At 39.3% G+C, this 23,394-nt stretch overlaps 1 protein-coding gene across 1 annotated transcript in view; it reads right to left on the bottom strand.

Annotated features, from left to right (window-relative positions):
- Positions 1–23,394, bottom strand: part of CLVS2 (clavesin 2) — a 56,581-nt gene that overhangs the window by 25,663 nt on the left and 7,524 nt on the right. Inside the window, exon 2 of the mRNA XM_038132670.1 lies at positions 20,870–21,044. Coding sequence (XP_037988598.1) covers positions 20,870–21,044 — 175 coding nt within the window. The remainder of the gene's footprint in view (positions 1–20,869; positions 21,045–23,394) is intronic.

Below are 23,394 nucleotides of genomic sequence, written 5' to 3'. Positions count from 1 at the left end.
AGCAACATAACAAAGGGTGGTTGCATTTGAAAGTACGTCTTTTTTCTAAATATAGCATTATTTACAAAGGTATTGCTTTTGCATATGTAACATCTTCAGATGTTTATAACTAAAGATTGCAAAATGTTTATTGCTCTATTGCTAAAACCTTATTCAAATTGTAGCATCGTAAGTGCAATGCAATACACTAGACCAGGGTAACCTACTTTTTCCAGGAAGCGTAAGAATGTATGCAAAAAGATCCTCCCTCCCTCCTTCCCTCACCTTCCATTCTGCTTTTCTGATTTAGCCACATTCTGATTTGCAGCCCTCTTCTACAGCATGGCTTAAATTTTCTGCTCTCCTCTACTCCTGTCACTCCAGTGCTAGTGGTTGATGCTACCCAGAGAATTAAATCCCCAGTACAGGGATGATGGCATATGGCATGCGTGAGTGGACTTAATGGAAGGCAGAGACACCCTGCTGGCTGTCTCTTGCTTCCCATCCATCAGCACCACACAGGCATCGTGCCGTGCTGCCCAGCGCATCCACGCTATTAGCGCCACAGCCATGCAGCCGCCAGCCACGTCGTGCAGGCTACAGCTGTAAAGGCCCCTGCTGTGACCACCATGTGTACCTCAGGAGGAGGCTGAAAATACACAACTCCTCACTTCAGTGAGAATATCATTAAACACTAAAGCGTAAACAAGCTTCTACCTCCGCTTAGCTGAACAGTCAAGAGTCATTCCTCAGCAACACGGGAAGAGCTGAAATAAAATCAGAGCCAATGCTAATACAAACAGATACCATCTCTTCCAACCTATCCATTCACAAATGGATGCTGTTGTTGAGACTGTGTCACAAAGCTCTTGCACCTGTACAAAAAAAATAGTTTAAGCAAGCTAAATCTTTTGTTAGGTATTACCAGGTGTGGGGTCACAGCAGGATGCAGATACAGACTCAAAATGCACCACATTTTCTAGAGATAAGACATCTTCAATTGCCGATGAACAGAACTGCATTGAAATCTAAAAGGAATGTGTCAAACAGTGCATGTGTGTCTGTGTATAAAAATCATTATGCCTCAAACAGCAGATTAATCTCTTAAAAAATATTAACATGGATAATTGGACAATTTACAGTAGTCTATTCACTTTAACATAAATATAAGAGCTGGGGCTATCAGCATAGGACAAAAAAAGGCATTTCCTATCTAGGAACGAGAATCAGTTCCTTGTGCCCTACTGGTAAATCAATTATTTATTAGAGCTGCTGCTGCTCGACTTTTAATCCACATTAGTTCACAGACCTTAAACAAATTTGATGCTACCATATTAAAAAGAGAAAGCAGTAGAACAAGTTATACATAAACAAAAAGGAAAACAGATCAAGCAAGAGACCAATTAATCAGTCAGATGCTGGCAGTGAGGGGACAGGCTGCCTACTGCCAACACACATGGAAATAAGAAACACACAGATAAATCACTTAAATTTCCTTAAATGTAATTAAATCCATCCTGGAATAACCATAGGATGATTTTTAACATGTTTCTTTGTTAACCTTAGTTTTTGGCAATTCAGACAAAGAAATTTCCTGATGTGTGTATATGTGTACAGTGTAGTACTATAGATCTATGATACTTGTTATCATCCTGAATAAACTACATTTCAAGCCACATCATGGATATCAGACACCAGCTGTATGCTTAGCCATTTGAAGATCCTGGCTGTGTATTTACTGAAATAGATCGTCTAGAGCAGTAGTTCAATCAGCTCTGCTCATTTCAGAATCTGGCTGATAAACCTTCACATGTAGCCGAAGCATTAAAAAATCTTCTGTTTTCTGAGCCCAAATTCCTGCATCATCGTATCCACTACAGTCTTTCAGCACTAAAACTAAAGGCAGCATGAATATTTAAATGTTCTGTGACAAGAATGCAGCAGTTAAACCTGCCAGAATACAAAATGCAAAGGCTACCTTAGAATTTGAGTTCACTGGAGGGAGGGACGGAAAGAAAGATGGTAGATGTAAAAAAAAAAAAAAGCAGGGGGGAAATTATCTCAGAATTCTTGCTAGCTTTTTCTACTGCCCCCCAGGAGCTGTAGTTTGAGTGCTCTAAGCTTCCATTTCCTTACAATGTTATTTGGTTGAAATATTTTTTCCTACAGTGCTCAACAGTGTCTCCTGGAGACAGGAACAGATACAGCCTAGAGGTAAATGGGGATCTGAATGCTCCACTCAATGCTGGCAGCTTTTCCAAAATTAAACACTTCAATTTTGACCTGTTTGATACTTTTCAAATAAAAAAAAATCTTTAGAAGGTAGATATTTTACACAAACATTTTATTTTAGTTGTTATGGCAAATTTGTGATTCTTCTTAGAAAGGCTTTAGAGTCAAAGGCTATAATGTTTCTGTTTAAATTTTTAGAAGAACTATAGCCTTTGTTTCTGTGGATAAGAATGCAGCATCTTAGAGCTATTCTAACAGATATCCTTCTGTTACTTGCTGTGATCATACACAACACAAGCTTACACCAGGATAAGGAATTGAATTTCATGCAGATCTGATAGGGAGAGTTATGTGATGAAATAAATCATAGACAAGCACAATCCTGTGTGTCCCAAGACATCCTCAGTATTCAAAGAGATTGCTCTGTTATTTTAAGCTGTCACACTGCTGCAAATTTCATCACGCAGTCCTGTGACTGTGACAGACCTCACCTGCAAAGTGAGGCCATGCAGAACAACCTCCAGGTGGAACCCAAAGTGATGCCCAAGTTGGCACTTCAGTAATTGATTCCTCTCCTCTGGCTCAACTCTGCCCCAAAGTTCCAGCACAACTGAACAGTTGGTGTGCTCACTGAAGCTGCCAGCTCTCAGCAGGGAAAAAGTAATGAAAGTTCTTGACCATTTCTGGGTATATAAAGTCCCATGGTGCCATTGAAGACAGAGAAGTATTAACCTCAATGACTGGGTAATATAACAACTCAAGGAATCTCATTCTGCCTATCTAAATTCCTCTCTATATTTTCAGCTGACCCCAGCATCTTTACAGCAGCATTTAACTGCCTCAAAGTGTCATCAAGAATGGGAAAACACCAGACATAACAACTTATCCAATATAAGATGTGATCATGTCATCACTATGAGTAAGAGTTTATAGCAAGTGGGTCTGAGTTAGCTTGACTAACTCTGTGACATTCCAATCCTGCTACATCAGCCTGCAGGGGTGAGTGCAGGCTCACCAAAGATCTCCAAAGCATGTTCTTCACATACAGCTCACTCACTTCAACTCACTGTGGACTTGAAGTAGTTTGATTGTATCGGGTGTACTCCACCATTTCTAACTACAGAGCCAGGCCTTCCCCTAATGAAACGTACCATAAGAAGTACCAAGATACACAGAGTATCATTCTACAAAATCCCCATCAGCATCTACACTGCACAATTAACAGCACCCACAAACATTCATGGAGGAGAAACTCAATTATCTATACTGTGAAACTGTTAGAGCAAGTCATAGCCACTGTCCCTGCCCTAAACAATTTGGAAGGTAAATAGAAATCAAACACCATTTCCAAAATGACCTTTGAATCTAGCTATATGCTTAGGTTAACAAAAATAATAAATAGTCAGGACATAGCCCCTATAGCAGAAAGGAGCAGCCCTGGGCATGTCAGTTTTACTAGTACATAGTTACACTCTCTTAGAGATGTTGTCCACTGGCAGCTGTCCATTATAAACTAGCAAGAAACTCGGGAAAATGTGAAGCAGTTTTAAATTATTGCCTCATAGAAAACAAACATATTCACTTTCAAATGTTAGCTATGGATTTTTAAAATTCTGTTCATCACACAAATTAAACCTTTTAAATACCATTAATTAAACAAAGTGGCTACTCAAGCACTATGAGGTCTATTGTGTAAACACACAGTAAAGAGTCCTGAGAGATGTTTTTGTCCACTACAGTGACCTCTACTGAATGGCTTTTTTTTACAAAAATTGGTATTACCCCAATGCTTCTGTTCATATCATCCCTGTTGAAGTTTTTAATGTTCATATTCTGTACAGGTATAATGGTGACTAGAAAAGGCTGCAAGACATAAACAATTCTCCATGCAAAATATGCATCATTATTACTTTCTTAGCCATCAGGTCTTCAGCATCCCAGTTCCTTTTCAACATCACTGAGAAATGTATTGTCATTTACATTTAAGGTAAGTTATAACTAATTAATTAAGTTCTGTCCATATTCCAATTAATTCAGCAGGTAACTCAAAGGTTTCAACCACAAACCCTGGGATCAGTAACAACATTTGGTAAAGGGGGAAAGTGAGGGAGAAGAGCCCAGATCTGAATATCAGTCACAAAGGAAGGACACCAGAACTCTCTCACAGATAAGCAGCTCTAGTGAGAGTGTGCAGGGGTTTTGGAGAATCTCAGTCACAGCAACATAACTGCCTGTGAGGAGCTGGACTCTGCATCAGGTGAGAATCAAGTTCAGTCTGAGTACACAAGTGATAAATCCAAAATAAATTAAAAAATCCGCATGCAGGGTTGTAAATGTTGATGATGATAATTACTTCTGATAGTCTTAAAGAGCAACTCATTTGGGCTATATGATTCTCCTTTTCCAGAACAATGTACCTGTCTGAAAACAGTTCTCCACTTCTAAGTATCTACTGAATGCTTTTTCTATGTAAGAGGCTCCATATGCATATAATAAAAACAACTTATTCCCTATCATCAATAGGGTGAACAGTACAACCCCAGTGGGAACAGGAGCTAGATTAACAGATAAGCTGAATTCACAGTAAACAAAATATGTGAGCAAGACCTTTGCATGGTTTTGCATTTCAAAGAGAAAAAAGGATTTACAAGTGTTCTATACTTTTGAAATAAAACTCTCCCTCATTGTGTTGGTTTTTCTTTGACACTAACAAAAATACAGATGTAGATGTGTTTGCAAAAAACTTATTATCTTTTCTACAACACTATTTTTAAACAAGTGTTGACAGATCAGTATAACTCAGAATCAGAGCAAAGACCTTACAATATTTATTCCAATAGAGCACAAAGTTTATAAAACAGATGCATTGTTGCGTGATCAGCAGGCTGTCTATAGTTTTAAAGAGTCCACACAAGCTATAATTATTCCCTGATCCATACCTATCATACTGACATGTGCTTTTCAGTACTACACAATGCAATATCAAGTACAGATGCTATTTGCTATCAAAGCATGTGCACAAGTATGTGCATCATCTACAATTTCTGCAGATGAAAAGTATTCCCAGCAAGGATCATACTGCATTGCCCTGGACGAGGCTTCCAGCCAGGTAGGGAAGGTATTTTCTCTTCAAATGAGAGATTTGAAATTATGCCTGAAGCAAGAATCAAACCAGAAGTCAAAATTTTGAAATTCAAGCAAGTAACTCTCTGTCCAACCTGGCAGGCCTAGCTTTGTTCAAATCCACATCAAATTGACACCAGCTCTGATGATCTCCATGGACAGGAGACTGCTGCCAACCCTCCAAAGCTGCAGGGCTTCAGAAGCACGGGAGGCTGCAAGAGCTTGCAAGAGCATGAAGATGGACACAGAGAATAAGGAGAATACATAAAGCACAGAAAGACACCAGAATCATGGATGGGAAAGTTTGGACCTCCTGCACTGGAGCATCATGTCTAGCTCAAGAGGAAATAGGGTTTGGATGAGTTTTGGTGAAAGTCACCTGCACACTCACTGCAGGTAACCACTGAGCCTTTTCTGCAAGGATGGAGAGCTGCATTCATTACTTTAAATGTGTTAACTAGAAATTTGTTTGTTAAAACTAATTAAAGATATTGAAAAGCTGTGTTTGACTCAATGTTATGTAACGCTAATGGAACTTAGATCTATTTTCAGACTCTAAAAAGAAGTGCAAAACAAATGGCACTCACAAACATGAGCCTCTATCCCCAGGTCTCACTTCACAGTCTGGACATCTCCTAGCCTCAACACACTCACCTGTTACCTGGGAAACAACATGGAAATTTTATTTTCTAGCACTAACTCCTCTAACTCTATGCCAAAAGACATTTTCTTGCAGTGACAGTTCCTATTTTCACCCCTCCTGCTCCTTCTCATTAACATATTACAATACATTTCATTCTAAAAGAACTTGCTGTTCATCCTATTTCTATTTTACAGTTAATGCTCAAGAAACGGGATGCCCTTAGTTGCTGTGTTACCCATCCTCTCTGCCTTCTCCCCAGTCTCTCTGATCCATGCCAACTGTCCTCCCCAGGTTCCAGTGTCGTGGGTCACCTTTTACCTCATCACCCACAGACTTCAGCACTTTTTCCTTGCTCACTTCACATTGAACATCATCCCTAGGGAATTCCTTTTTCCCATGAGCATTTCAGTGTCATTCCTGTGTCAATACACATATAACCTCAACTCGTGTCTTCCACTGCCAAGCCTCACCCATCATTACTACCCATCTGAAAGCTCACTAACAGCACCTAAGCTCAAATTCACTCTGTTTTTATTTTTTCTAGTGTTGCAGCAATCCTCACTATGAACTCAGCCAGCAAACTCACAGCCCTGGGTTTCCCTGCAAAGTCCTGTTCTCCTCTAACACCACTGTGTCTGCAAGATCAACACTTACCACATCTTTCCACAAAAAATGTTGTGGGAAATCTGACCCTGTTATCTTTAATATCCTACTGCCACATTTTGTGCTGCCTAAAAGTTATTCTAAGGGTTAAGGTTTTTAAATCAATATGTGTTTGATGAGCCTAGGGCTGTGAATTTCAGTCCATGTTGAAAGGATCAAACTCAAGACAGAAAGGCCAGGAACACATTATCCACCTAACAGAAGCAAAAAGGGAAGCTAGGCTGACACTGTTTGAGTGACCAAATTGTGATCTGTATGAATCCTGACTGAATTCCCTTCTAAGTTGTTATTGCGTGTTGAAAAGAACATCAAGGTTCTGAACAAGGAGGGGTGAGAGAAGCAAGCAACACCTGGCCCAATATGATGCACTAATAGAAAAAACACTAATTTTGAAACCATCTGCTTTGCAGCAAAACATGTCTCCTGCAATACAATATGTGAGTCAAACTGGATTATGCCCGGGCTTTGCTGCAGAACATGGAACAAAGCAAGCCATCCCAAACCAACCCCCCATCAGACCACGATGGATGCAAGGTCAGGAATGCCAAATAAAGAGCTGAACAGCATGCCAGGGCTGCACTCGCTCCATCCGGCCTTACCTCAGGAAGAGGGACAGATGGTGCCAGTGACTCAGAAGAATGCCAAAAGGCTCTCATCTCACAGCAATAACCTATGTCCCGGCCCTGTGACAGTCTGTCATCCGAGCAAATGATATTTTTCAAGGACATAAGTGTGAACTTGATGCTGGTAGGAAAACATGACAGAGTGCTCTCACAGACAACCTCTCTTTTTGCAACCTGGGCAAAGATAATTCTATTCTGCAGTTTCACCTGTGTGCTCCTCTGTGTGAGAAGGCAGGGCCTTGGGTAATAATGCCTAGCAACATAAATTACAGCTTAGTGTACTTCTTCTGACTAACTTTAAATTGTCAAAAGCCTATCCAGGAATAAAAAGCCTCGGGGAAAGCATAAAAGATTTGTGAGCAATGCTTCATAACCTTAAAGGAAATCAATCCCAACTTTAAAATGTGTAAAAAAAGCCCCAACAAACCAGATCCTCCAGATTCTGCTTTTCTATTTTCTGGGTTTTTTTTTCAATTACTGTATTTGCAAAATAAAACAAAGCAATTGTAGGTCTGTTCCCTGTCTCTTTATTTTTTTTTCCATTCGTAAAGTGCAAAATAATGGCTTCCCATTTCTACTGTGGGGAAAAAAATACTATACTTCTTTTCCCCAAAAGCAGGCACTGGGTGAATAAATGCAGGGAAACACCAGCTCAACATATGGTCCCATACAGGAGGCAGGACTGATTTAGGACAAACAGAACAGGGACAAAGCTTTGTATTGGTATACCAAGACCTGGGCACAAATGAGCTGCTGAGAAGACCTGTGCCAGTAACAGCTCCTATGATGACACTCTTAGAGACACAATGCTGTAACGACATAAGCACATTAAGCTTCACGTGGAAGAATAATTTTCTCCTATTAGACAAAATAGCACAGAATGAGACAGCTACATCTTGGCCCAAAGTGCTATTCTGGGGAGCTGTTCCACAATGAAAGCTTTATATTGCACCTTTATGTCCCTTACAACACAGATACTTCTACTCTTTCAGTCTCAGTACACCAAACACTTGGGGGCTTGTCAGGAACAACTCAGCTTCCATTTGCCCTCCCAACTCAAGAGCTGTTTCTCAAAAGACCCACCCTGCTTCACATGGGCCCTGAAGTACTCTGCCCTCTGTCCCATTCTTTTTTCCCCATGTGTCAGTCTGACTGTGAGTTCACATGTCACCTCTGCGCTGGCAGTTCACACAGAGATATCCCCAGTGTCCTTCTGAACAATAATTTAAATTTGCAGTGTTTTGTTCTTAGAAATGTCAAGCCAAAGCCCAATGTAGCAAGAAAAAGACATCCTAAACCTGCCACCCTTACCACCATTCTCAAACCTTGCACATGACAGAGCTGAGTCATTCATCACATTCAGGCCCTGTCATGTTCGATTTCAGCTGCTCTCAGGCCCCACACATCCCACCTCTGTTTACATACTGCAAATTCTCCCGTCATGGTGTTGCTTAGACAATGTAAGTGGCTGAGAAAATGTGCTCACCAATGCAGCAAATTATCTTTTTTTTTTTTCAAAAACCACAGAAGTGTGGCTTTCCTGTTTTTCAGGGAAGACATCAGTGCTGCAGATGCACGTTTTTTCATCTCAATCCTCATGTCTGCTTTCCTAGCCTGTGATTTAATGAAAGATTAAAGACTAGCTTATGAAAGTTCACCACGGCAACTGCTGATGTCATTGGGAACTGGATTCACAGTCAGGGCTTAAAGAAAGATGAAGACCATATTGATAATTGACAATATTTCTGACATTATTCATCTGCCTAATAAAGCCACAATTCCATGCCACTACATATGCTCAAAACTGAATGAACAGAAGATGTAGCACCATTAATATGCTTAACTATTGGTGCTACATAAAACTAGCCCACAGAAATTAACTGTTCATGGAAGGTCTAGATTATTTACTCCTTTCTTATGAAGCAGCAGAAAACCAGAATTATTCATGCACCTACTTCATGATGCCATGCCTTTAATAATCCTAGTGAAAAAAAGTATGTGCACTCTAAATGCCGTAAAATGAAGCAAGATTTTTTTTTATTCATTTAATTGCAAGCACATTCAAGCACTGAAGGAATGGAGACACGCTGACAGCCAGGACAGCCACGCTGGTAATCATTGTCATGTTTGCTATCCCTTAGGGAAGAGGTAAAACTTTTGTCTATGTACAAACACAGGAACAAAAAGCACATTCCAAGTAACTGAAGTTCCCATTCTGACTCTTTTCGAAACAAGTTACTGCTAAAATGCCTCCATGGTAGTTTGTTGCTTGCTTCATCCTTCTACAGCAGCCCAAAAGCAATGTACTGATGGGCAGTCAGCCCACAGCACAGAGATACACCCACTAAAGGAGCGAATCTGCCACAAACCCATAACTTTCAAGGATGGTGAATAAGGGGCTGTTCAAGACGAGCAGATTTCATGAGGAAACAATGCAATTAGGGGAGGAAGCAAAGGTTGGTTACAGAGATTTAAGAAACACTAGCAATGAGTACAAACAGTTATGCTTCATGTATGATTAAGAGGATTTTGATGACAGGAATGAGAATGGAGGTAGACAGACCATCTTCTCCCTGCATTTAAGTGAAAGCCATGAGACCTGGAACTGTGCCTGAGTGCTGGACACACAGCCAAGAGGCTCTGCAGGTCTCCTACACAGTGTGGCTGCCATCCTCATTACAAAAACAGGGTAAGGTTGTCAAAGGGGAGCTCTTAAAAGAAGACATTTACAGTCCCCATAAGAAACTAAAACAATCCACCAAGAAGATTTAATGGGACAAAGTATAAGAGGATGAAGAAAAAAATACACAGTGAGGCTCAACTTGCATGTAGGATGCTGCTTAGTTTGGCTTCATTCTTACAACTGAAAGCAAGAACACACATGGTCCAACATGTTCCCATGGATCTTCAAATAAATTCATTCTTAACTGGCTTTCACACAGCTGTCTTTAAAGGCTTGTGTGCTACTTTCATTTGATACTGCATTGATTTTCTCTGAAGTTTCCTCCTACCATGGCTACCCTGATCAATTAGTGTGCTATAAATAGAACAGTCAGATTCCTTTCACTGGTCTCATTAAATTGCACTCCTGCTGAATTTCTGTGGAGAACAGAACTGGATCATACTGATAGCAATAGTATGAAGACGTCCTAGCGTTTTCCAGAGAAAATCAATTGCTCAATACTCCTAACAAAATGCTTTGAAAAGCATGACCCAATGGATCTCAGCTAATGCCCAAAACATATGTCAAACCTTGCTTGCAGTTCTGCATCTCCAAACCACTGAAAAATAAAGGATGAGAAAATAAGTGGCTACGAGGCTCAGGCAGCTTCTCACTGGTACATAATCCCTCATCAATCACAACTATTTAACTGCATCCCCTCATAATGGAAACACGATGCTGGAGGTATGCAGTTAACCCATGTAACCCATGTAAAATGATTTAAGAATTTGAGAAAGAACACAATCTCAAGGCACGCTTGGTGCCTGTCAAAGTCACCATGTTATGGTGGTGTGCTCACTGACTAAAACTAGAGGGGAATGATAATATCCGGTGCTATGGTAAAGCTCAGTTACTGCAGCAGATGTGTGACAGCTATGATTTAAAAAATGTTCATCTTTATTTTCCAATGGTATGTCAATATAGCTTTTAAAAACTTTGTTTTAGAGATGACAATTTAGTCAGTGAGATTGATAACAACCAAAAAAATATAATTGTCTACTTTGAAACATTTCAAAATCTAAACTGAAGGGCTGTTTTAGGTCTGTCTTCTGCCCAACACCTTGCTCTATCCTTTCATAATTATCCTGTCTTCTCCTGACATCCTTAGTGTCCTCTTTTTCCATCTGTTAAGCACTATCCTTCAAAATCTTTTTCATCTTCCTCACAAAATGAATCTACATTTTCACCATATACTCTTCTGCCTATTGCAAAGGCTGGGTTTGTAACTGCACTTGAATTATTGAATGTATCCAGTGTTTCTACATGGACTCACTGTGTCTGGAGCATAATCCATGGGGTTTCTGCATAAAACCCAGAAAGATCCACTGCAGATTTCAGAGGACTGGCTGTCCCTTGCAAAGACTTTCTGAGGAGAAAGCTGGAGGACTACCAGTACTTGATGATTTGCCCTGGGTTCTTTATAATTTTCACCGTGGCCTTCAGCCAGAAGATGCAGTGCTCTAAATTTATACTATACTATTTAATCTATACTTTCAGTCAAATAGTTCATCCCAACAAACTGAGGAGCTGTTGTAGGTAATAAGGCACATTCAGTGCAATGTCAGGTAAGAATTAATGAAAATTGCAGTTGAAACATGCCTTTAGGGAGGCCCTCCCCTGAATCACAGCAGAATCACTTTCTCCTTCCAGAAAATGTTTTCAGTGGTGGTGGTGGCCAAGGGTTGAAATCCAGTTCTCAGAAAGGAAGCCCTACCCCAAAAGATTTTAACAGCTATAAAGGATTAATGAGAACCAACGAAAAAAGAGCAGGGAATAACAAATACATTTGAAAACACAATCTTTAATCACTGATTAAAGACTGCATTTTCCAACGACACTGTGTGATGTTAGAGTCAGTCCTATAAAATAAGGGACAGGAATACATATTTTGTAGTCAAAACCTATACTGTGAGGGGCAATGTAAAATGTGATCCAAAAGAACAAGCAAGGACCTTGGCACAGCCAGAACTGTGCTGGGGGAGATGCTGACTCAGTGTCAGGTGCTGGAGTGAAATTAATTCTTTTTGATTTAATGTAAATTTATTTTCCCCAAAAAGGATGATATGTTCAGCCACCTCAGATTTCAGTCCATATCCATGGTTGGATATTCATTATGTGTAAACAAATCATTACTACCCAATCCTTTTCATTACAGAAAACACTGGAAAAGATTAAAAGCAGTATTTTCATATTCCACATAGTAAGAAGAGGTGTTTCTTAAGAACATATTCTGACTTTTGCAAAATACACAGGAAAAGACTACAGAAAAGCTTTTCGGGGAAGGGAGCTTTTTTTAAAGCATATTATGCACACTGGAGTTTGATATTTTAGAAAGAATTAATCCTTTTTTCTTCATAAATACAATTTTCTTCATTTGTTATATATCTAAACTTTCAGCTCCTGAACTACTTTAAATCATCACCAAAGTATCACTTATTTAAACAGTTATGCCAATTAAAACATACAAAAATTGAATTTTCTAAATTGTTCTATGATTAGGAAACATGAGATGAGAGAAACCTTTACTAGCCATATAATTTCTCTTTTTTTATGGTGCTGCCCCCAGAGAAGTTCCCACAGATGTTTTTAAACATCAGTGAATTATGACAGCCGTGTTCTTTCTGCACAGCAATCACTTATAAACAAAGTCAAAATTTTGCTTATAACCAAAGGCAAACTGGATTCATAAAAACAATTGTCAAAGGAGGTGAACACTTGCTAAGGAGTATAAACCAAAATCACCAAAAAAATACATTGTATTGTTTTGTGGATGGAGCACTGTAAGACTTTGCTGGCAGAGGCACTAAGTGTATGGGCAGTATGTGGAGAAGACACTAACATAAAGACAACTGTGCACAGCCTAATAAGATCACAAAGGATTTATTAGCATCATGAAAAAGAAAGGTTAGACTCGTTTCAGAAAATAATTACAAAATGGTCCAGAGTGTATTTTTGAGGTAAATGTGAAATATACATATAAAAAATGAACTGATAACACAGGAAAATTGAATAGTATAAAAAAAACAGATTTAAGTTCTCCAAATAAAGACGATCCCACTGATTTTCACATTTCAACATCTCCAGTGCCAAAGAAGTCAGGAGGAACATCTTGAGGTCCTGATTCCAAATCACTGCTGCTGCAGATAGGTACTGTATCAAAACAATTCCTTTCTATGGGTTACTAAGAGTCACATACCAATTCCTGCTTTGGGCCCAACAGCACACAGTGAAATAGCAAAGGGTTTTATAGGAGCTGACATTTTGAAATAGAAAAATTAGAACTAATGCCGAGAGGAAATCTGAAGAGCAAGAAGTCTCAGAGAGGTTTCCAAAGAATGTGCCAGACTTGCCTTCAAGCTTTTAAATTAAACTGTGAAAAGCACTAGAAAATATAATGCACAGGATAATCTTGCCTTAGCAGGAAGGTGAACTATGATCTTAAAACATGTCTTCTGTCTCTAACATTACAACTTGCAACAAATTAGTTTTATTTCTGAGTGACCTTACAAGGAAGACTACTATTTATTCCCTTTATTGCCTTAAGATACTGAAGAAAAGAGAAATATTTAGACTTTGACTGAGAAAAATCACTTTCAAAAATAAATAGGCATCCTGAAGCTGAGAGCTGAGGAATGGTTATAACCATATAGTTGTTGAAGTGTCGTCTACCAGAGACAAGAGAAAGTCATTCACAGTGACAAGAATTAATTGCCTATACTGAGTTTGTGCTACAAGCCCTTCATGTTTGTGTCACCTTGGTATTGTATTCGTTCTTCAGCCTAATCAGAGCAATTAAGTCACTCTCTTTAGTTAATGCATATAGATTCAGTTTCCCAATAAAAAGAAGGAAAACAGAAAAGTGGATAGCATTTAGTAAAAGCTCAAGAAAGAAGCAATCCTCATGTAAGAGTCTCTTCTATTTTCCTTCTCTCAAGAAGCAGTATTTTTATTTGGATGTTTTTCTCTGTTGACAAAACTGATGGAAAAATGTAAACTATGAGCATTTTAATTGGTTTCTACACTAACCACATATACTTTGTTAAGTAGAAAATAACATCAGATTGGAAAAAAAAATCTTCTTTTTCTAGATCATGCCATGTCATTCCAGTAACATCCTCAGAAGCTCCCAATGTTTCCTGCCTGGCCCCATGAGGGGCGAGTGATGCGTACCAAGCAGGCCAGCTCTGGTGTGAGAAACTAAAAGGAGAGTTTCCTTAACAGCCTGGTGTCTAAAGGACTCACTTGGTATGTGAACAGGTCAGGACTCATTCTCCAGTGCTACTTTCATGACTGTTATGAAGAGCAGTGGGAACACTGGTTAAAAGAAGATTTGGATATGGGAAGTTTGAAGGTGATTGGAAGCCAGACGTGGAGAGCATTTGGTCAGTGATATCACAAAAGGCTGAAATCTCCTAAGGAGTCTAAGATGAACTTAATGTGCCATGTAGTCCTCTATGGTGACTGAGGTTTTGGAGGATTCTATCAGAATAGAGACAAAAAATAAACCACATGAGTGAAGACTAGTACAAAGTAAGACAATGTCAGCAGGAGTGGGTTGAGGAACTGGGGAAACAGTAGGACTGTGACAAAGCCTGCTCAGAGCAAAAAGGGCAGGAGGAACAAGCAGAGGAGTCTGTGCCAGTTAGATCAAAGTGTCTGAACAAAAGCCAAGCTCCCCACAACTAATCACGCCTTGCTTGCAGCAAATATCTGCAAACCACTGGCGAAGTGCCCTCTGTCTGTCTTTGCTCAGGTTCACAGGGAGGATGACAACCTACTGCAGGCAGATACTCCACTAGCTCCAGTAGCAGTGTTTGGAGGGTGGATATTTAACTCCATTAAGCTTCCTTGCGGTTTTCAGTAAGATGCCACAGAGCAGAGTTTCTTGGGGGGAAAGGAGAATTCAGTTTGCTGCTGCTTCTCATTTCTTTCAGAGGTGGCAGCCCACGTGGCACTATGTGCATTGAAAGAGAATCTAATGAGAAGCTCTTAATTTAGCCATGCTGGAATTCAGACTCCTGCCTTGGGTGCTCAAGATCAAGACTGAAGTCTTGAGTCCTCTTGATCAAAAATAAATGTCAGCTGGACTCCAAATGTATAAACCGTGACTGAAAATCAGACCACAGCCTGTCACAGTAGACACCCCAATTAGGAAACACTTAACAGCAACGTTTCAGTGGAAATATTCTCAGTTTGGGATAGAAAAATAAGCAGAAAAAAATGATTATGGTATCCCCTCATTTTAAAAGTACGTGCATTTGTGAGAATACATAAATTAACAGTCCAAAGGCATTCCACTTTTTTTCTTTTTTTTTCAGGAGCATCATAAAAGAATCTAGCAAGGGAATTAATTATTCTGTCTTCAGATAACAGGTTAAAAACTGGGACCACATTGACTAATGTCTGTGTCTACACAGACATACCTGTTTGTAGCTGAACTCGAGCTATGGTCATAAAGTCCTTTCTCACCCAGCAGGACAAGTCCACCCAGACAGCAGTCGAGGAGCTAGAAATAACAATCACTTCCAGTCTACCTGGTTTCCACAGTAAATTGCTGCTAAGTGTTTTTATGGTCTTTTTATAAGTAAGGAAGACCGAGTGTAAGAAAACTCTTGAAAATAACAAGCTCTTAGGAAAAATATCCCCTTTAACTGCTGTTGCTACAGAACATGAGTTGAACTGGTATGAAGTTATGCTGTTTACAAGCACATACCTCTGTTCTCTGGGAAGTCCTGGGCTCAGGGGACCCTAGCATTTACAAACAACTTAATTCTTTGATTTTAAAAAAAATTGAATTAAATTATTTACTAGACTTCCTAAAAATGGAAGATACACATTAAAAGTTTGAATCTGCTACTTTTTAATATTCTGTCAAGCAATATGTGAGGTGTCAGGACTCTGTTCTCAAAAAATGGTAGAGAATTCAAGCACTGACTGAGAGGGGTGAACGGTTTTAAGTCAGGATGTAAAAACATTTAAAGCACTATTTTGTGATTTGCAGCTTACTGCTGCTCACTGCTAGTACAAACTGTTCCTTCAGCTCATTATTAGCAATCTTATGCACTGCACAGAGCATGTGACCATGCAATTACATGAAGTCATGATACTGCTTCCAGAGGCATCCTTATTTCTGGAAGTTCCTGTCTTAGGAATCCTTGGCACTGCAGCATGCTGGTTGCATAGATGTAGTCCAGAACCAGGTGGCAAAGTTTAAGCACTCTGTGCTTGTTGAACCAACCCTAATGCTCAGCAAGATTCCCTGCAAGACACTGACAGAGTTCACACTTAAAGAAAATGGGAGTAGCAAGTCCTGTCACTTTCATCACCAGACTGTACACGGTCTGTGTCTGGTACTCCCACTTGCACTGCTGCAGCGAATCTGGTTGGGGATATTGTTCCTACAGCTCACAAGAACAGCTGTGTGAAAGACGTTTTTGAAAGTAATTGTAGCTGCAAGGATGCTGCCTTCATTTACTTTCTGGTTTGCTTTCATTTTTACAGGACTGAGTTTGTTTTAGCTTATGAAGCCTTCCTCTGTTACAAAAAAAAAAAAAAAATAGGACACAGTTATAAGACCTGCCTTGTCCCCCATAACACTATCCCTGTTTCTCCCAAACATCCTTGTCCCAGAAGCAAGAGTCTTCTGTCTTCTGCAACAACGCTGACTGTCCACATATGCTCAGCTCCCCATTTAAATGTGTATCATCTCTTTTCCACCAGCTTTTTAACTAGAGGAGAAGCATTCACATTCAGCCAACTACACACTTTTACAAAGCATTGAGATGTACAGCCGGCCCGAGTGAAAATATGCATGAAAAAAATCTGTCATGCATGCAACTACTACTATGCACTAAATAGAAATCAATATTTAAGGAGGAATTAGTGGTCCAGGTTTTAGAATACTAAATATCAGTTAATCAGTTAATGTGATTCATACATACCTACAGTGTTCCATTTTGCAAAACTCAATTATAATTACCCCCAAAGCTGTCTATCAGAGTTAATAATTCCAACTTTCAATATAATTTTCAAATTGAATTTTCAGTCTTTGAAACTGTTTTCACCCGCCTTATGAAAGTGTTGCTGTCTTGATAATTTTAAAAAAAAAAGGCTTTATGTAAAAGGTTTATGTAAAAAAGGTTTATGTAAAGGTTTATGTAAAAAAGGACTATCACCAAGAAAATAATCATACCCAGAACTTCCTCCCTCTTTCTTCCCAGGAGTTCTCAGCTAGGTGTCGGGGGGTCAGGGGTCAGGGCAGTGCCAGAAGCAGTTAAACAAAAGGCAGGTTTTCAGAATGGGCAAAGGAGTGGAATATACAAAACTTAATCATGCCATACCAAAAGCCTGCCTATGCTTAACTACTGTCCTTAACAGAGGCCAAAACACAGAGCCTAAAGCAGCCACAACTTGGACAACATATGTGATTATTTCCATTCAGCATCTGCCTCATGTCCAACTTTGTACAGCATAAGGAATTCTGAACTTTGATTTGGTTTTTATATATTTACTAATCCTCAGTTCACCTCTCTTTTCATTTTCCCTGAACACAGCTATTTAAGCATCCAGAATTCCTCATGGCACAGAGTTCCACAAGTTACCCAAATGTTGTACAAAGGTGTCTTACCAAGAGCCAGGCCTCCTCCTAGTATCACCTGATGATGGCCATTTCTTAAAATGTAAATAACAAATAACATCCGAAGCTTGTCCACTCTCTCCAGCCACCCACGATCCTTTTTGTATCCTGGTCTGACCTCATAAGGGACCCTGCTTTAAGGAGGAGGTCAGATTTGCCAAGCTCGGAGGTCTTTTCCAAGCTGAATGATCCTATGGTTTTACAGATTCCTGTACTTTCCCTCTACAATTTTTCTTCTTCCCTCCAGATGAATTCCAGTCAATTTAATTGTTCCCTATCCAGAAACCATCTGATACATTTTGGGCTTTTTGCTCAGAGTTCATCACTGTCTGCAGAAATTTAGGACTGGTTTTCTTCAGAGCTCTCCAAAGTTCTCTCTTCTATGTGAAAAATAGCTGAAGCACAGAGATTGCAACCCATTACTGGTGAAGGAGGCAAAGTTTTGTAAAGTTTTTGAAAGAGACCTTATGAGGAACTCAGGTATTGAAGCACACAATGCTGTAACACTCCCTGCTTTCAGGAGCACAGCTGCTGAGTAACACGAGCTTCTTCACAAGCCCAGAATCAGTGACTGGCTACAGAAATCAATGAATGGGGAAAGTGGGGCACCTAAGGACTGGAACTCACAAACATCCACACACTAAATACAGTAGGGAGAATCAACACAAAGTCCTAAAGTCGAGGCATATGTTCCAGCTCTCAAAAGTTGTTTTCTTCCTGACTTTACACTACGGAAGGTGTAAGAGCTCTAAGTGCAAATCCTCCTCAGTAAGGAGCAACAGGGATGCTGTAGGCACAAGCATATGCAAGGAAGAGTGTTGCTCCTTTTTTCCAAAAGCACACAGCCAGTGTATGAGCTAGGACTGGAGCATCAAGAGTCCCAGCTGAGTGCCCCCACCTCCACATAAAGTTTTCTTGTCTAGCAAAACCAGTTGTCCTACAAATCAGCACCAACCTACACTGCACCAATTGTTTGGTACAGCACTGTTGTGACGGATATGCTAGAATTTCACATCAGATTACAGATAATTACTGTTCTGTAAGTGTCGTGATCAAAAGTCTCTTTTCCTGGAAACACTACCAAGGAAGTTTTCCTAATTTATACAAGTAAGTTTGGGGTATGATTATTCTTTTCACACTCCCATTTAACACATATGCAAACAAAGTATATGCCAGAACTCATCTTCTTCTATACAGTAGAAAACTGTATATTTACTTCTGTTACTTTCAAAAGCAATTTCTTAAACATTAAGCCATGGTGAAAAGCCAAAAAATGCCACAGCTTGTAAAGCCTTTGGTACATACCATATTGAGTATTCTGCTCGCTATGGAAGCTAAGCAAATATAAGGCAAATTCAGTAGATTTAATTCAGGAGGCAAAGGGATTTGGTTAACATCAAATTCAGTGGTCACTAATCCCACTCTCACTGTCCTCTTCTTCCTAAGCAACACAAATATTTAAATTCTCCAAATGGTAAAGTTCAGCATCTTGAGCCCTGTTAAATCTTATAAGCCAAAGTAAATTTCATATCTCTGATTAAATAGAAAGTATTTACAAAAATCATAAATAAATAGTGTGAGTTTTTCTTGTTCTCTTCCATGCTACCTGATTAAGCACTTTTTACTTTGACATCATTCAGAATTATGTTTTCGCTATGTATTTTCCTCCAAAATAAAAGGCAGTCATTAAAATGCCTTTCCCTTCTTTCTTCTGGAGTATTTCAGGCCCGCTCTTGCATCTCTGCAGTAAACAGCACTGAAGGCAGAGGGCACAAAATGGTGCCATACATGCTGGCCACCATCAGACTTGGAATATTCGAAACTACAAAGCTGGAGGCATGGGAAAGTTAAGTAAGCCAAATGACTTCTCCTCAATTCAGTCATGGACCAATTGATGGCAGGAGAATGCTGAGTCTCAAAGCCCACCTGAAGTTTGGTACGTCACTCCTCATATTTTCAGATGCACTTACTCACTGCAGCTCTCTTCAAAATAACCATCTCTGAATAATGCCCAAGAAGAAACACCACCATTTGAAAACAAAGACTACGAATGCATTTGCTCATGTTCTAAACCAGAAAACAATGGCTAACTTTGAAAAAAGCACAAAAAAGAAAGCAACTTTGAAAGCAATAAAAGAAAATGCAGCACTTCTATAGCACAGGTCTCTCTGCTGCCTTCTAAGGTAGTTGTGAAGATGATGAAATCACACTGTTGCATAAGGAAATACAACAAAATGAGAACTGAGATCTTTGTCTCATGTCACTACCCTTCTGTGTACAACAGCAGGCTGAATACTAGTTGAGCCATTTCATCAGTTAGATCAAAATTCTGTATTACTGCTATACAGCTTTCTTCAGAAATTTCACTATCACAGTGAAGAAAGTTCAAAGGTAAGGCTGTTATTTTCCTTTATGAGTAATAAAAATGTATAAATGGTAGAAACATTACAGAAGAGGAATACATGTCCTTTTAAAAGCAAGGCACACTGCCACAGGAGTGAATTACAGATATTTTTAACATGGCAACTCAGGCTTGTGAAGAAAACAACTACCTTAGTTTCTCATTTTAACAAGAATAAAATACCATGGGAAACAGATGCGAGTAATGCAGTATCCTTTTCACCCATGTGCTTGTGCCATGTAAAGCGCATTTACAATGAGCTGAAAAGAATTTAAATCACTGCATTCTCAATCCCAGAGGCTGCTGCTCAGATTAATCTTGACCCAGAAAAAGAGCCAAGCACATGATGAACTTCGAGTAAATAAATAGTCCCAGCTAACTGTCCAATCACAGGGCCCCACACTTTCATGACAAATGACGTAGAGCCTGTCTCCAAAAGAATCAACAAAAAAAACAACCTGGCATGGCAGCAGCAACCCTTATTTCATTAGCCCTGTGCATAATTACAACATGAACTGATTACTTCTAACTTCCTGTTGCAGAAGCTACCATCTGAATTTACAGAAAGCCATGCACTTTGGAATAAAGACAAAAAATTACCTCATATTTATAACAAGGAAGGAGCCTACACGTCAGGAATTACTGCAGTTAGCTGACTGAGTTCACACTTTTGTCACAAGCAGCTTGCCTGTACACCCACAAGTTAAGGTGTTAATAGCCTTGCTATTCATAAGTTGTTGGAATTTTGTTTTGCTTCGGTCTTTTTTATCAACCTAGATAAAAGGTTCATTGCAATGAACTGCAAAACGAAGAAGAATTAGGAAAAGAAAGAAAATAATAATGGTACCTGAAGGCCCTCTATGGCTAATCTAAGCATGCTTGGTGTGAGCTTGGAGGCTTGCTTGAAGGTGAAGTTGCTCCAGTCTATAATCAAAACAAATCCATTCACTTGCAGCTCAGGGTCTTCTATCATGGCTTCTAAAGAAAGAAGTATGGCACGCAGAATATCCACCAGCGTGTACCTGAGAATGGGAAGAGGAGATTTGGTTAGGAAAGGAGCGCCTGACCACAGAGGTGGAGAAGTTCTGAGTAGTCTCCCTTTATGAAATGTTTAAATCCAAGAGTGCAAATGTGCTCTCAGAAGCGCCTAAATCTGGGAAATCCTCCAAAGCTCAATTAGTTGAGCTCATCTTCTGGAGCAGGATTGTGTGCCTATAGACCACCAGCCAGCCAGAACAAACTACATGAATGTAACACATCAAAAACAGATTTGAACTATTCCATAGTATCCTAAGCTGCCTTAGTATCTTTATGTGGAATTGCACGTCTGTATAAGAGCTATACAATACAAATTGTATTTTTTTCTAAAATCACAAGGATACCAAAACCTGAGACTAATACCAGAAGCATAGATCCAAAGTTTCCTCCTATATTTTCCTAAGGAAATGAAATAATAGGTCCTAAAAAATTATCAACTAAAATTGGGAATTTCCACATGCTCTCCTTATCCCACTCTCTGTGTAATTTTTTTTCTCTTAAATCCACGAGTACAGAAGGCTGATAACTCAAAGATCCTAAAAGCAGAAGGTAACACACACTAGGGCTTTGAAGTGTTTGTCTACTGAAGGTGCCCCTGTTCATGGCAGAAGAGTTAGAACTGGATGATCTTTGAGGTCCCTTCCAACCCAAACCATTCTAGGATTGTAGGATTTTATAAACAGTTACCAAAACAGACATAAATTTGCCAGTCCACACCACAATATCAAATGAGGCACTAGAAAGTTAAACCTGAAAAAATCAGCAATACAAATATTCCAGAAATGAAAGAGTTAAATATTCAGTGTACAGATATTTTTAAGCAAGGCCCTTTAAATGTCTCCCATGATGGCATCAAACAGAAGTTTTTTTTAAATTGTGAGTCCCCTAGAGAATTCTTCACCATTCTGCATATGTAGCAAAGAGCATGTGTGCCTACTTAGAAATTAAATTAAATTATACTAAAATCGACTTGCTTTAATACAATGAGCACACTGTTCTGTTGGGGACATAACTGTATTTTGAAAATATCTGCAAAAGGAAATAACACAAATGAAATTAATCTGTTGTAGCTGACTCCTCACATCTTTGCATCTTTGTTTATTTAGCCAACTAAAACTCAGTGAACTTCCCAATTATGCATTCACAGGAAAGGGATCAAAAAAGGACACTCCTAACGTCGGAACAGGAGAAAGTGTTTTCCCCAGAAAACAAAAAGGGAAGCATTAAAAGTAATTTTATAAAAACAAAATTCTTCTCTTCATTTTGGAGATACTTTTATTTAATTTTGTTTGATTGACAGGGATAAAATTTTTCATATTCACTCCTTTGAACTTTTCTGAGATTTAACTCATTTCTAATGCTTTACTTTCCTGAGATCCAAGGTTTACAGGAGGTTTGGAATGCCTTGGTCTGAGGACAATTTTGACCACAGCTCATACAAGGAATAGACATTAAAAATGTTTAAATTCTAAAATTAGCCTCAACCCTACCTGACATTTAGGTTGTTCCATTCAAAAGATCTCATTCTCCAGAAGGGATCCACAAAGCAGAACCCTACATTCAGTCCCGGAATAAGGGTTCCAAGTTTCAGATGTACATATCTAATGTCCTCCCTAAGGAATTTAAGGAGACTTCACATGCCTTGGATTAACAGCTTCCTAAATTGCACAAGGTTGCTAGAAATCTGGTGCATCAGACACAAAGATTCTTTGATAATGAGGCCAGTCAACTCTCTAAGACTGACCTAAAAGTGCTTTTTTTTATGTAGACCTAAGAGTCCACTACAAGATCTATACACTTAAACAGAAATTATTTGTTTAATTCATTTAAGTAAATGGGAAAACTGTCAGGCAGCAACGGGTACAGGATTTCAGCTGCCACAGAAAGTAAGTAAGAGTCACAAGGGCTGGGTCTCCACAAATCTGTGGCATATTCACCACCACCACAACTCCTATTGTAGGTCTATAGTCTAAGAAATACAGTCCACAACAACAATATTATATATGTTCACTCACTGAAAATAAGAGAGAAGCCCTGCACAAAACAGGTCCAACTAAAAGCAATCAAGAACACTTTCTGCCAGAGGGAGGTACCTGAAGTATTCTTAAAGTCTAAAAAAGCTACATCAGGAGTACACAGGGACACGTCACTATCAATCAAGCTTCCCACCTCAAATACCCTTCAGGGCAATTAGCTGAAGATAGGAGCTATTCTTCATTCTCTACTGGATCTCTTCTCTTAGTTTCAATACCTTACTTACAGTGCAGAGCACCAGAGAGACAAATCCATTAGTGAGTATTTAAAGCAGCTTTTACTCTGAACACATGCTAAGGC

This window comes from Motacilla alba, chromosome 3 (genome assembly GCF_015832195.1).
Source record: "Motacilla alba alba isolate MOTALB_02 chromosome 3, Motacilla_alba_V1.0_pri, whole genome shotgun sequence".
Classification (NCBI taxonomy): Eukaryota; Metazoa; Chordata; class Aves; order Passeriformes; family Motacillidae; genus Motacilla; species Motacilla alba.
The sequence above is the reverse complement of the archived record's forward strand: the minus strand, read 5'-3'. Positions and strand labels throughout refer to the sequence as shown.